This window comes from Solanum dulcamara, chromosome 7 (assembly GCF_947179165.1).
Source record: "Solanum dulcamara chromosome 7, daSolDulc1.2, whole genome shotgun sequence".
Classification (NCBI taxonomy): Eukaryota; Viridiplantae; Streptophyta; class Magnoliopsida; order Solanales; family Solanaceae; genus Solanum; species Solanum dulcamara.
In genome coordinates this window covers 30304025-30319176 of record NC_077243.1, presented here as the reverse complement: position 1 = coordinate 30319176, position 15152 = coordinate 30304025, and the positions used below count along the sequence as shown (strand labels likewise).

General features: G+C 37.9%; 1 protein-coding gene across 1 annotated transcript; it reads left to right on the top strand.

Annotated features, from left to right (window-relative positions):
* Positions 1-6521: 6521 nt before the first annotated feature.
* LOC129895644 (rhodanese-like domain-containing protein 7) lies at positions 6522-13010 on the top strand. The gene is made up of 5 exons (XM_055971375.1): positions 6522-6998; positions 8247-8498; positions 8632-8730; positions 11765-12049; positions 12478-13010. Exons 1-5 carry the CDS (start codon positions 6582-6584, stop codon positions 12853-12855), a joined length of 1431 nt encoding a protein of 476 aa, XP_055827350.1. The 5' UTR covers positions 6522-6581; the 3' UTR covers positions 12856-13010.
* Positions 13011-15152: the final 2142 nt, after the last annotated feature.

Here is a 15152-nt window from a genome sequence, read left to right as displayed (position 1 = left end):
ATGTGACATTCTTCATTTAATATTCATGGTGTAGACTCTCTTATGATGTTTTCTCTTTTGCTTTACCTTTTGAATGCTTATGATATGTACAAGAGGCTTGGTTGGAGCCCTCCGAGATTTCAATCGCCATGTTATGACTAGGCCCTAGATCGGGTCGTGACAGCAAGCTCTGAATATATCCTCTAAATTTTAAATAGTACTTTTGGCATGGCCATCTTTCTATGGGTGAAAAGTTGTTTTAAGTTTATCCTGATCACCAAGGACTTTCTAAAACAATCTCCAAACGCGAGAAGTAAACTGTGAGTACCTCTATCTGAAATGATGGATAATGGAATTCCATGCAATCTAACCAACTCTCAAATATGAAGTCTAGCGTAATCCTCGACTAAATAGGAAATCTTAACTGGAAGGAAATGTGCTAACTTAGTCATCTGGTCTACAACCACCCATATAGAATCATGATGTCGACGCATATGAGGCAAACCTGTGATGAAGTTCATATTCAAATCTCCCCACTTCCAAGTACGAATACTGATATCCTAAGTTATATACCACATGACTTTTAATGCTCAACCTTAATTTTTTGGAAATTTGGACGCTTAGCTATAAATTTTGCAATATTACTTTTCATGTCATTCCTCCAATAGATTTCTTGTAGGTCATGGTACATCTTGGTAGATCCTAGGTAAATAGAATGTCGAGAATTATGAGCTTCTTCTAGAATTTGCTGCCTCAAATCATCAACATCTAGAACATACAACCGACCTCATAACAGTAACACCCCTAAAATTCTAACTAATATTAGATTAGGAAAGCCTAGAAAAGGATTTAAGTTTTTACAGAAAATTTGATTTTAAAGACACGATCTATGACCCATAAAAGTAACTCCGTGGAATCAAACTTCTGATATTTGGGATTGAACCTGAGTTTTATGGGTCGATCTATGGGCCATAAAAAGGTTTTTGGACCATAGATTGAACTGTCAAACAAAAGTTCGCCAAAAATACTCCGCTAGTGATGGTGTCGGCAACAACCTTTCCATTATCATCAAGTGCACAGTAGAATAGCTCAAGAAGTGACTCGTCCGCTATCCTATGATTTGACATACTTCGTAGATACTTTACAAATCTCTCCCAAGCTCCACAAATTGACTCCCCGAGCAACTATTGGAAATTATTGATTCTGTCAGTTAGTTTCAACTTCTTGGATAATGGGAAATATTCTCCGTGAATGCTAGGTATAATTTATCCCAAGTTGTGATGGAGTTGTACGAGAGTTCGGATAACCAAATTGAAGCTTCGCCAGTAAGTGATAATGGAAAAATGTGCAATCCAATGATATTCATATTCAATCCTGGGTCGCCAACACTGCTTTGACAAACATATGCCACATTCTGGAGATGAATGTGTAGATCTTCGGATGGCAATCCCGAAAATAGTCCTCTATTATGAAACATTTGAATTAGCCCACTAGTGATGCCAAACTTTGTTCCTGGCGGTAATGGAGGTAACACAATTGCACCCGTAGTTTCGACAGCTTTAGGATGAACCCCATAGTTGTTCCATATGCCGAATTCAGGACATTGTCTAGGTGGAGGACATTAACTTGCTACTTGTGGGTTATTAAGGACATTCTGCGGTTGATGTTGTGGTGCATTGTCATGTTGCTCTCTAAGATTTTCTGCGCCATCTCCAAGTTCGTGTCCTTTATTATTATTGTTGTTGTTCTCCATCCTACGTAATGCTCTTTCAATTTTGGAATTGAATGAATCAAGGGATTTCCTTTACTTCTCATATTTGGCATGCACTAGGAATCAAAACCTGTTTTAGCACAAACAAAAATAAAAGTAACGTAAAATAAGAAAATAATGACTATCAATCAAATAATAAAATTAATCTTAATCTAAAAGCCAAACTCTCCAGCAACGGCGCTAAAATTTGATACGCTCAAATTACACTTTCTTAAAGAATCATAAAGCGATCGTTAATCAAATATAGAACCTAATAAAAGTTAGGGTCGATCCCACGAGGAATATAGTTTAGACTTTAGATCAATTATTTATTATTTGCTTTAGTAATCAAATTATTTCCGTAAAACGAGAAAACAATGAGGGATTTTTATAAACTGATCAATAAATTAAATAAGAAATGTCAACGAACGAAAGTACAGTTTAGTGTGATTTAAATCAATAAAAAGTGAAACTAGGGTTTTATATGTTGCCCACGAATCCTTACTAAGTAGACCCTTTTTTTATTAAAAATTCTTTCCTAGTATGTTACATGGAGAATCGGTAAGTTGATTTCACCTAATTCCTTGATCCGGCAAATAGGTAAATTTCACTGCGCAACTTGATCCGTCTATGAGTGTATGCTTTACTAACCCTTACCAATGATCCCAGATTTATCTATCCCTTGATCCATTCAAGCTAATTAGATGAGGATGATTAGCCCCAAATCTCATTGTTTAATCCTTTTTCCCATCCGTTACCTCCTTGATCCGGCAAGTAAGGATAAAACGAGTTTTAACATTGGCCACCGTTAAAAAGCAATCAAACCGAAGGAAAAAAACAATACATGCATGCACACTATTCAAGAATTACTTTTTATTAAGTTCTACGTTGTTAATTCTTCATGGTTCCCACAACCCTGGTTGTGGAATTAGCTACTCATAACTATGTGTTCACACTTAATAATATTTAAGTTAAAAGAAATCATAAACTTACAATGAAAAGTGTGAAAGCTCAAAATCTTCAATAAAATTCAAACGTAAAATATCAATAATAAAAACCTGAATTTAAGAATAAAAGCTCAAAAATAGTTTAAGCTATATTCTCAAACCCAAAAAATAAAAGTGTGGGCATACCAAAAGCGACAGAATTAGAAATGAGGCTATTCGGGACAAGGTAGGAGTGGCATCGGTGGAAGACAAGATACTGAAAATAGGACTGAGATGGTTTGGGAATGTGAAGAGGAGAGACACAGATGCACCAGTACGGAGGTGTGAGAGGTTGGCCATGGATGGTTTTAGAAGAGGTAGAGGTAGGCCGAAGAGATATTGGGGAGAGGTGATTAGACATGACATGGCGCAGTTACAGCTTATCGAGGACATGACCTTAGATAGAAGGGTGTGGAGGACTCATATTAGGGTAGAAGGCTAGTACATAGTCTCGTTATTCTTCCGTATTAGTAGGCGCATTAGCGCACTATAATTTCTTGTGCTCTAACTTCTATTTTTACTATTACTTTCTGTACTTTGATTACTCTATTTTATATTTATCGCTTTGGTTATTTGATTTCCCATACCGATTTGAACTTCTTAGCCTTATCTGATGTTTTTTATGCTTCTATTGAGCCGAGGGTCTCTCGGAAATAGCTTCCTACCTTGGTAAGAGTAAGGTCTGTGTATACTTTACCCTCCCATACCCACATTGTGGGATTTCACTGGGTTGTTTTTGTTGTTGTCTCAAACCCAAAAAATGTATATACAAAAATCTAAACCAAAGAAGTGTATTTATAGACTAACTTTCCTAAATAAATATGGATTTGGAAACCATAGGAGACTAAAATTTGGATCGGGTCTACGGCTCATTTCTACAGGTCGTAAGATTTCAGATGAGTCGTAGACTAAGCTCGTATTCTTACATCTTGCACTGATGGATTCTTCTTCTACAGGCCACTCTCTACTGCTCATTATCTTGATGATGATTCATCAATTGGGGTTGTAGACACTATCCTTTTTCACCACTTGCAACTTCTAGCCACGACTGGCTGCTACACCTCATTGAAATGTCGATGAGCCGTATAACCTTCTTGTTTCCTTCACTATTCCTTCCTTTCTTCACTGTTTCTTTGATGACTAACACCTACGACCCGTATGTCTAATGACGCGTCGTAGTCTGAGCTCGTAGACCTCAAAAATTACCTTTTTTCAGTGCTATGATTCCTCAATCATTCTCACTTAGTTTCTGAAAAATATGCACAACCAACATCAAATATGCTAACATATGCTTAAAAGACATGCACATTCTTAAGTTTTAAAGCATTCAAAGTACCGTAAATAGACGGTACATCAGGTGGTATCTGGGAGAAGGTATATTCCAAAATCAATTTTTCTTTCAAAAGGGACTCTGGGAAGATCTTTAGGAAAAATTTCGAGAAATTCATGCCTGACTAGAATTGACTAAAGAGTTGAGGTTTTGGAATTGGAATCCTTAACCCAAACTAGATGATAGATACAACCCTTGAAAATTATTTTTTTGGACTTAAGGTAAGAGACAAACCAATCTATAGGCGCTGAGGTACTACCCTTCATTTAGTGACTGGCTCATCAAGAAATTGAAATTTAACGATTCTAGTTCTACAGACGACTGAGGCATAGCATAAGTATAACCAGTCCATGCTAAAAATGATATCAAAATCAAGCATGTCTAGCTCTACTGGATCAATTGAGGTGCTTTTCTGAAAGATAGAGACTGGGCAATTTTTGTACTCCCGCTTAGCTAAAGCTGACTCACCAATAGAGACTAGAAAAGGTTCTAAGAAGATTTTGGGACTAACAACAAAATTTATAGTAATATAAGGAGTCACGAAGGAAAGTGTAGCTCCTACATCTAACAATGTAGAAACATCAAGATGGAAGACCCATATGTACCAATGACTACATCTGGGGAATCATTCTGATCTTGTCGATTAAGTGCATAGAACCTACCTTGTGTTGTCTGCTACTAGTACTAGATGAGGTACCCTGCTAAGTCGGGCGACCTGCTTGAGCTTTTGATGTTTTCGGCTGCAAACATCCCTACCCTTACCTAAGGCTGATGGGCAATCTCTCACTCTGTGACCTGGCTTGCCACACCCAAAACAACCAGCACTACCAACCATGCACTCTCCTAGGTGATTCTTATCATGCTTCTGACAAATTGGAAATGTGTGACCACTAGTGACACTAACATGAGACATAGAACGAGGTGCTCTATCCTTGTTCTCAAATCTAAACTTCAGCACCCGAGCACTACCAGAACATAGAGCCAGGTTAGAATACTTCTTACGAAATTGAGAACGACTACCACTTCCTAATTTTTTATAAGCGTAGTCCAAACTATTTGTCCGAGGCCTCTTGTTATCCCTATCACTTTCCTTAAGCTTCTCTGCACAATTTATTAAGCATGAGTTATAAAACATGAGATATCCATCTTCTTGATTAATATCGAAGTCCTACACTCCTTTACCACCGTCATAGAAACACAGGAGAAAAACTTACTCATGCGGGCCCTAAAGTTGGACACAATAATTGAGACATACTTTGAAAGTTGAGTAAACTTCAAAGAGTACTCCTTCATAGTCTTATTTCCTTGCTTCAAGTTAATGAACTCTTGGACCTTTGCTTCCCTCAACTCTAGTGGAGAAAACCTATCAGAAAAGCAGCCTTAAACTTTTCTCAATTAATTGGGCCTGCATCCTCAGCCCGGTCATCCTTCCACTTTTTATACCATATCTGCGCCATTCCCTTCAACAGACAAGTTATTAAGTCTGCACTCTCGATCGAAGTGGCACGTATAACCTTAGTAATTCTCTTGATACCCTATATGAACTCTTGTGGATCCTCATCCTCATTTAAACTATATAAATCTTGAGGGTTCATCCGAGTGAAGTCCTAGACTCTAGCAGCTGTTGTCTTACCATTCAGATTGACTGGGGACACAATCTCTCGTTGTCCTGATCAGTCATAGCTTGGGCAAACACTTGTAAAGCGACTCGAATTTCAGCATGAGAGACTTGCTCGGCTAGAGGGTCATTGAGAACTTGGGGAGCTTGTTGCTCCTCATTCACATTAGCGTTGGCATTACTTTGGACACAGGCTCTTCATGGAGACATGATTCTGTAATCGCAAAGAGAAAGCATAAGAAGGAAAAACCTTAGGGTACAACTCTATCGCACGACTCAAGGATGATGAAAGAAGTGGAATTTACTAAAATGCCTCATAGCCTCCTATTCATAAACGTGGCGTGCTTCACACCCATGGACAAAAACCTACTTGACGCGGCATGGTAGACTCCATAGGACACCTTAAAACCTTATACTCCAAGTTTGTAACGACCTAAGCTAAACTCTAAATGTGATATGGCGATTAGAATCCCCGATAGACCCTAACCAAGAATCTTAGCATATCGTACATAAGCAAACATAAGTAAATAAGAATACATCAAGAGATTAACATGAATGCGGAATATAAGTCTAAATGTGAAAATTTCGATATAAGAGGAATAAAGCTAGATCTTTGAATAAACGGGACAACTATAACACTTATATTTCAATAAAATAATCTCTACATTCTAATAACTATATTTTTGGTCTATATTTCTTGCAGTACAATTATTTATATTGTCGAAGTTATAACATTCTTCTATTTCATTTATATGACGTTATTTTGGGGTTTGAAATAACTTGATTATGTCATTTCCAAATATTTCTATTATAAAATTTTAAATTCATAAAAAAGAAAAAGAAGACCATATTCATAGTCGAAATCCCATAGTTATTTTTTATCCAACTTGAAGGGCAGGGGAGTTTTGGCATCGGTACATGTCTCAATGCGGTCTCATGCTCTGTTTGCCCTATACAAGAAGTGCTTCACTAGCGGCACTCAGAATGCTATTATCATCGGCTGCCTTTTCACCAAACCCTAACCTTGCCAATAATTCACTCTATTGCACCATGAAAGCCACCTCTGAAGTACCAACGAATGCCCCAGCCTTTCCTTTCTTTTCTAATCCTATGATTACTATTACCAATTTACCGCAAAAACTTGCACCTTCTAAGTGCTTCTCTGCAACAAATCATGTTCCCATTCTGAAGGATAATGCATCGAGGAACAAGGAGGTTGAAGGTAGCGGTTTGAGCTCCGAACCACAACTTGTGGTGGTTTCTTTCTACATATTTGCTGATTTCCCTGACCATGCTGATTTGAGGAAACCATTGAAGGAACTCTGTGAACAGCTGGTAATTCTAGCATTTTTACTTGCTTACAGTTAGTAGATCTGTTTTATTGTAGAAATATTAAAGCTTTGAAGTATTCGTGTTATTTCAGCTTTAAAGTTGCAATTCTGTTTCTTTCTGCATATGAAGAGGAATATGTATTGTTCATTTTGTGCAAGCTTGCATAGCTGCTACCTGTTCTTTTTCTCGAAGTTGCTAAAGCATACACAAGTTTTTGTTTCTTGTTTAAGTGTCCCGCTGTTGGACAGTTTTTGATAGATAAACACTAGCTTCTATAACTCTTTGACATAGGTCAGGCAGTGGCGGAGCTTGAATTTTGACCAAGGGGTTTCAAAATCTGAAAAGTAGACACACGAACTAATAGAGGGGGTTCGACTCTACTATATATACATAAAAAATTATTTTAACCATATATAAATAGTATGATTTTCTGGCGAAGGGGGAGGAACCCCTAACCAGAAGGTGGCTCCGTCACTGAGGTCAGGAAGCTGTTGATTTTCTTTACATGTAAGAGATGACTTCTTCTGTGTATTATGGTTTTGTTATATGGATGATAAGCTACATTTCTATCCTCTTTTTTGTTCAATTCAGAATAATTGGAAAGTTGGTCGCAAGGAGCCTATTTCTGTTTTCCTCTTAATTCGTGTTCAATAAATGCATGCCCCTTGATTCATTTCTGTTTATCAACAGCCCCAGGGGCGGACCCAAGGCAAGTTCAGGGGGTTCATCCGAACCCCCTTCGTTAAAAAATTACACTATATATATAAGATAAAAATTTTAATTTATGTGTATATATTTAATATTGAACCCCCTGAGCATAAGCCAAATGACTAGCTCAGTGGCAAATGGGGTTCAATATTTCTCCTTAGCTTGTCTCAGCTCGTGAGTTCGAATCCGAATAAGCACATTTTTTTTATTAGCGTGTTTAACTTTTTTTGAACCCCCTTCATAAAATTCCTGGGTCCGCCACTGAACAACCCCTTGCAAGTTTCTCCTTAACCAGGTCTTTAGTTTTTATCACATTAAAAGTTAGATGTTTTATTGAAGGAAGTGATAAGAAGTCTTGCTTGTTCTTCTTCTCAACATTTCCACTTGGTTCTGTCTGTGATGAAATAGTAGCTGCCCATTGTCTGACGTGTTCTCTGAATGGCTGGTCAATCCTTTTCCCTTTATTCAGCTTCTCTACCAAGTACAATTTTTTTAGTACATTTTTCAATGTTACCCGTTCCTCACTAAGCTGATCAAATTCAGCGTGTTTCAGGTGGTATTATTCTTGCACCTGAAGGAATCAATGGCAGCATATGTGGTATACGGGATTCAGTGGAAAGTGTCCTTGCATTCATTCAAAGTGATGAACGTCTGAAGGGGCTTAGATTGGTTGAATCACCAGTGAGCCCGGAGGAAGAGGCTCTTCATCATGGACATACGAGCAGCTCTCCTCTTGCAGCAGGTGAGGATGCTCCCTTTAGGTGGGATCACGTGAGGGTGAAGCTCAAAAAAGAGGTAGGTTCGCTGGCCAAGTGCGATAAAGTTGCCTCACGTTGAATATAAATGCCTTTATGCCCCTCAGATCTTGGAAGCTGCCTTATTGTATATCCTCTTAGCATCAAGCACTCATCATATGTTTCTTGAACAGATAGTTACACTTGGAATGCCTTCTGTTTCACCCATTGAAAGAGTTGGCAAGTACATTAAACCGACGGATTGGAATGCATTGATTCGTGATCCAGATGTTGTAAGTTCTTTGTTCCGTAACATCCTTATCTTTGTTCTGTTTAATTATTGATTAATCTATTCTTGAAGAATCTTATTTTGCATCAACATAAAAATTCTGACATGTAACTTATAACTTCAGCTTGAGCCTAAAATTCATCTAAGTTGCTTGATATCGTTTGGCTGAGTTGTGATTAAAGTCATGCATATCCTAAATGATATCCTGTATTTCGTTTTCTTGGTACATCATCCAGGCAATTTCCAAAGGTATGAGCTACATTACACCCATAGGATGATTTATACAAGTGGAATATAAAATCAAAATACTTACTTTTTCTACCGACAGATTAGCATCCTTACTTGTGCCACATTGTTGGGTCTCATCCCATATATAGTCTGCCTAAAGGTATCACAAGAGTTTTAATGTACGGAGTAGACTTAGTAGTGTGTTTGATTGGCCTTTTGGCTTGTCAGTTAAGACTTATAACCATGCCCCATACAAGATTGGAAGGTTGGGCCAAGCTAATATCACATACCTACTTTATCTTGAAATTTAGAGTTTTAGAGCATTCAACCCCTTAATTGAACACTAAAATTTGACTTAATTGGTATAATTGGTATTTTTTCCCTTTAAATTGTTGTTGCAATATCCAACTTTAGCTAATAATCTTTGCTTGTGAACTTGTTTAGTGTAGAAAAGCAAAATCCCGTCTTGTTTATGTTTCAATTCAAAATATTGAACTTGTACATCAGGGTACTCTTAATATTTTCCTTTTTTTTAAAAAAAAAAATAAGTACTCAATATTTTATAACATAAAAAGTCAAGATAACTGACTTTTTGCATATGCTGCTGGAGCCAAGACTCGGGTTAGGACAGTGGGAGGTGACTCAGAGCATTTTCTTGTTGAGGTGGGACTACATCAGAGATTGGTGCTGAGCTTTTTTCTTTTTGTTTTGGTGATGGATGAGCTGACACAATCTATTCAGGAGGAGGTTCCATGGTGTATGCTATTTGCGGACGATATAGTTTTTGATTGATGAGACTCGGAACGGAGTTAATGATAGGTTTGAGGTTTGGAGACAAACGCTAGAGACCAAAGGGTTCATATTGAGCAAGATCAAAATAGAATCTTGCAGTGCAAATTTAGGGTTGCGATGGATGAAGAAGGCAGAAAAGTGAGGCTTGCCACCCAACCTATCTCCAAGACAGAAAGCTTTAAATATTTTGGATCCATCATCTAGAGTAGTAGGGACATCGATGATGATGTCACGCACCGCATTGGGGCAACATGGTTGAAATGAAGGCTAGCCTCTAGAGTCCTGTGTGATAAGAAGGTACCGCCTAAACTTAAAGGTAAGTTCTATAGAATGGTTGTTAGACTAGCATTGTTATATGGAGTGGAGTGTTGGTCAGTAAAGAATTCTTATGTTCAGAAGATGCATGTTGCGGAGACGACGATGTTGAGATGGATGTGTGGACACTAGGAGTGATAAGATCAGGAATGAAGTTATTCAGGAGAAGGTGAGAGTGGCATCTGTGGTCGACAAGATGAGAGAAGCAAGATTGAGATGGTTTGGGCATGTGCAGAGGAGGGGTGTCGACGCCCCAGATAGGAGGTGCGAGCAGTTGGATTTGGGGGCTGTGCGGAGGGGTAAGGGTAGACCAAAAAAGTATTGGAGAGAGCTGATTAGACAAGATATGGTGGTACTCCATATCACCGAGGACATGACCTTAGATAGAAAAGAGTGGAGGTTGCGAATTAAGGTAGAAGGCTAGTAGGGATAGAATGATGTCTTACCGTGTGTCGGTTTAGGGTGGTCGTAGGTCTATGCGTGCCTGTATAGTTGTGTTGCTATTGCCTTTGTTTATTGCAGTACTTTACTATAGTTATTGTTCTTGTCTTTTAAATTTTGCATTTTATTTTATTTTTATTTTTATTTTTATTTTTACTTTTTATTTATTTTTTCTTTATGCTATATATATTGTTTTTTTCTCTCGTACTTGGAACTGTGACTTTCGAGCCGAGGGCCTTTCGGAAACAACCTCTCTATTTTCATGAGGTAGTGGTAAGGTCTGTGTACATCCTACCTTTCCCAGACTCCACTTGTGGATTCCACTGGGTATGTTGTTGTTGTTGTGTAGAACAACCAAATAAGATCTAAATGTCAAATGTTATTATGTGTATAATAGTCGTACGCTATAGCATAAAAAATAATCCGGACAAACGACACTATTATAGAGAGGTCTAACGATATATTACAAGGACCTATATATGCTTTTGATGTGCCCAAGTGGCGATGGAGTAACACGAAAAGGGCTGTGCGTGAGATTGATGTTTGATTTGGTAACTTATATTGGATTTTAGAACCTTTTTCTGTTCTTTCTTATTCCTTCTGAAATGTCCAACAAGTTAACAACCACCAGAATAGAGTTTCATAGTAGAATAATACGCTTCAATGCATAAAATTTTTTGTAGTTATATTTAGTATTTTATGTATACATATATACTACTAATTGCTTTGTTTTTCAAAATATATGAAAATTTCTTTGTATCTTGCACAAAAAAACTTAAAGCATACTGGTCCATCAAATGCCACAAGCAAGGCCAGGTTCTCCCAAGTTGACTATTTGCATAAAATAGCCGGACATTGACTTTGAAAACTGACTCAAGCTAGTTGAACATGCTCGCTATCAGTGTTTAGGCTTATACATATTCTATTGCTATCCTGATATACAAATGAAGTTATCACATGCGAAGCTAACATGGTAATATAGGGAATTTCTAGTTCTTAAATGGAAGGAGTTTGGGGATTACCCATTCTTTATGGGGTTTTACTTATTAGCAAGTTTCATTACCTGTTCCTGATACATTCATTGGTTAGGTTTTTTTGTTTGAAATGAAATTCCTGTAAATCTACTCCTTAAAGAAAATTTTGACTGCAAAAAACATGCTATCCCTCCCAAGGACCAACTATAGAGGCGCATAATTTACTCAAGAAAACAACCTTGGTTTTCAATTGCAATCCTTCACTAAATTTCAGTATATCTCAATTAGGTTGTGATTGATGTTCGCAATGACTATGAAATTAGAGTCGGGAAGTTCAAGGGGGCAGTTGATCCTTGTACCACAGCATTCCGGGATTTTCCATCATGGGTGGAGGATCGTTTTAAACTTCTTGATTCAGGAGACAAGTTGGAGTCTTCTGGTTCTGCTGGATCATCTGATAAGCTGACAAAGGAAAAAGGAAACAAAAAGGTTCCCCGAGTTGCAATGTACTGCACAGGTGGAATTCGATGCGAGAAAGCTTCAAGTTTTCTTCTCAGCAAAGGTTTTGATGAGGTAAAAATTAGATCAAAATGGTTTATTCGCAGGGTTTTTAAGGAAACTGCAAAGTTTCTCATGTCATATGCTTGGTAAATGTTACATGTACATTTCAAACTGTGTTTTGGTTGACTGCACTTTGATCCATTGCGTCTTCTCCTTGTCTATTTCTTAACCCCCCCCCCTCAAAACCCAACCCAACCCGACCTAAAAAACAAAGACACTGTAATAACATGAAATCTCAGCCTATCAAAGACGAAAGAACTAAGGATATACACGAATATGGGACTTTATAATCCCCGTGTTGTAAGTTGCTCCACTAGCAAATTCTTCAAACACCTTAGTGTGCAATCTAATGATATCAAGAATTCAGTGGTTATAAAATGATAGTGTTTTAAGTGCTCTGATGATCTTGTTTAATGGTGCTTTCGGCTGATTCTTACCAGGTTTATCATCTAGAAGGTGGGATTTTAAGGTATCTGGAGGAAGTCCCCAAGACGGAGAGCCTGTGGGAAGGGGAATGCTTTGTGTTTGACAAGCGTGTTTCAGTTGAGCATGGTTTGATGCAGGGAACATTCAAACTTTGCTATGGATGCAAGAAACCAGTGAGCGATGCTGATATGGAATCCCCGGAATGGGAGTATGCCGTCTCTTGTCCGTACTGCTTTGCATCAAAATCTGAGGAGGAAAAGGAAAGGGCAAGAGCTCGACAAAGGCAGTTCGAGAAATGGGGTATCATTGGTGGTCCAGACAAGGGCCGCAGACCAGCAAAGACGGTGGATATCAATGGGCATTCTGCTACTCAGATGTCAAAATCATTATAGTCATAGGCTTCTTAAGAATTTGGACTTCTTTTGTACCATTTTTCTTTCGGAGAGTAAAGGTTTTCCATCTTCTGTAGGAATTGAAGTAACATTTCTATGAATGGCGGTCACGATTTTGGAAATAAATAAAGGTCAGTAGTTTAATTAAAGTTTAATTAGATGTCATATAATTGTGCTGGTAATTGAGGGGCCATTTTAAGTCTCCAAATTATTATGGGCAAATTTGATCTAGGAAGGAGGGAATTTTTTAGCCATGTTTAATATGTTAGCAACATTTTTGATCCTCTTCCGTTAATTAAAATTAGGGGTGGTACCGAAAAACTGGATCAAACTGAATTAATTTGATTCTTTGTTTTTGTTTTTGTTTTTTTCCTTTTTAAACTTCGGTTTGGATGTTTGGGGTAAGGGTCGCAGTTTTTTAAGGCCCCCAAGAACCAACTTTTATAATAAAAGAGTTTCTAAAAATATAAATATTAAATATTTCTCCTTGTTGCCTTCTTCAAGATTGGCATTTATGGACCAAAAGGCAGCGCCATTTTTTTTTCCTGCCCATATATCTGTTGCTATGAGTAAGCTCTTTTACCTCTTAGTAAATTTATGGCTAATAATTATAGTAAATTTGTGAATATTCACCAACAAAAGGATCAAAAGTGCACAATTCAATTGGTTGAATGTTAATATACTTAGGCATCATTAATATAAATTAAGATTAAGACTAAGACGTATGAATATTAAAATGTTTATTAAAATATAGATGTATGAATTTGAATATACATATTAATTGTAACATGTTGTATCAAGATTTTAATACTATATGATCAAAACTTATTTTTTTCTCACATCTTTTATGTATAAAGAATTATTTTTATTTTAAAATTAATAAATACATTTTAAATATATTTTAAATTAATCTAATGCTTTATACCAACAAATATTTCTTAAAAATTATATGGTGATTGGTGATGGTGATGACTACTGGTGGTTGTTGTGGATGTCGATTGAGAATGATGTTGCCTAATGATTGGGTCGGATCGAATAGTAGCTAATAGTGATGGTGTTTGGCAATAGAAGTTGATGATGGAGTTGTGGTAGCAGTTGATGGTTGTGATTGATGATAATGATAGTTAATAGTGTTGGTGAATAGTGATGGTGTTGCCAATATATAATGTGGTGACTGAATGTTGTGATTCTTGATTGTTGTGGTAATGGTAGATAGTAATGACGATTGTAAATCATAGCTAGTGATAGTGACTAAAAGTAATGATGTTTGCGGGCAAAGACTCTGAACTTACACCCAAACAAGGTGCATAATAAAAAAACATACGAAAAAGTGGAGCCCAAATCAAATAAAATTATGGCAGGCTGATTGCATAATAGAAGAATACCCATGATGACATTGTTAATTGCCTCAGCTTCCGCCCTCGCCGGGGCTACATAGAAATGGCCTTGAGCACCTCTGCCTGGTGCGTCTGACCTACTTTCTGTCCTGCCTCCCCGAGGTCCACCTCTAGCACCTTGTCGGCCACCCTGACAATCCCGATCTTGACCACCACCTCTAGCTGGATGGGGTACTACTGAAACTGGACTGGCTGTAATAAGAACTGGAGCTACTATCTCACATCTAGTTCTCTACAATCATACCAATCCTAGAGGATCAACCTGCATGAAATCGGCCACCACAGCCTATAGACCTTGGATCTAAAACCCTCGCACTCTGGCCAATGCTAGGACCACCTAAGTGCTGCTGACTACCCTCCAAAGTAGGTAATGCCGCCTAAACAGGCCGATTGGACTAATGCTACTGAACTTTTTGGGCGAGATCTATCTTAGGTGTCCCTAATTCTGGATTGGGACCTACTTATCGCTGAATCTGTGTCCTCGCGACGTATGTGCTGTATAGTCTGAGCATTATCCACCATATCCTAAAAACATCGCCCTGCTGAAGCCATCAACACTTTCTTTATCCTCAACTGAAATCTACGTCCATGCAAAAAAAACAGGATCTCTCCTCCTCAGTCGAAAAAATCATGGTGGCATGGCGAGAAAACTCATGAAACCTCGCCTTGTACTCTGAGATAGTCATGGATCCCTACTCCAACCTAGACAACTGATCACGAAGCCTATCCAGGACGCTCTGTGGTATGTACCTGGCCAAGAAGGCCTTTAAAAACTCCTCCCAAGATATCAATGGTGACTCAGCTCCTGGTCTGTAGGTATGAGTGTCACCAGTGTCTAGCAAGCCAACCTGTATCCTAGAACTGCGAGTATTGGCATTAAGGGCAGAAACTAAACAATAC

What these genes read in the sequence shown, in the direction of transcription:
- LOC129895644 (XM_055971375.1), top strand. Translation starts at nt 6,582, where the DNA reads ATGTCTCAATGCGGTCTCATGCTCTGTTTGCCCTATACAAGAAGTGCT. An exon ending in AGGAACTCTGTGAACAGCTG is followed by an intron (nt 6,999 to 8,246) that starts GTAATTCTAGCA and finishes GATCAAATTCAG; the next exon opens with CGTGTTTCAGGTGGTATTAT. An exon ending in TCAGCAAAGGTTTTGATGAG is followed by an intron (nt 12,050 to 12,477) that starts GTAAAAATTAGA and finishes GATTCTTACCAG; the next exon opens with GTTTATCATCTAGAAGGTGG.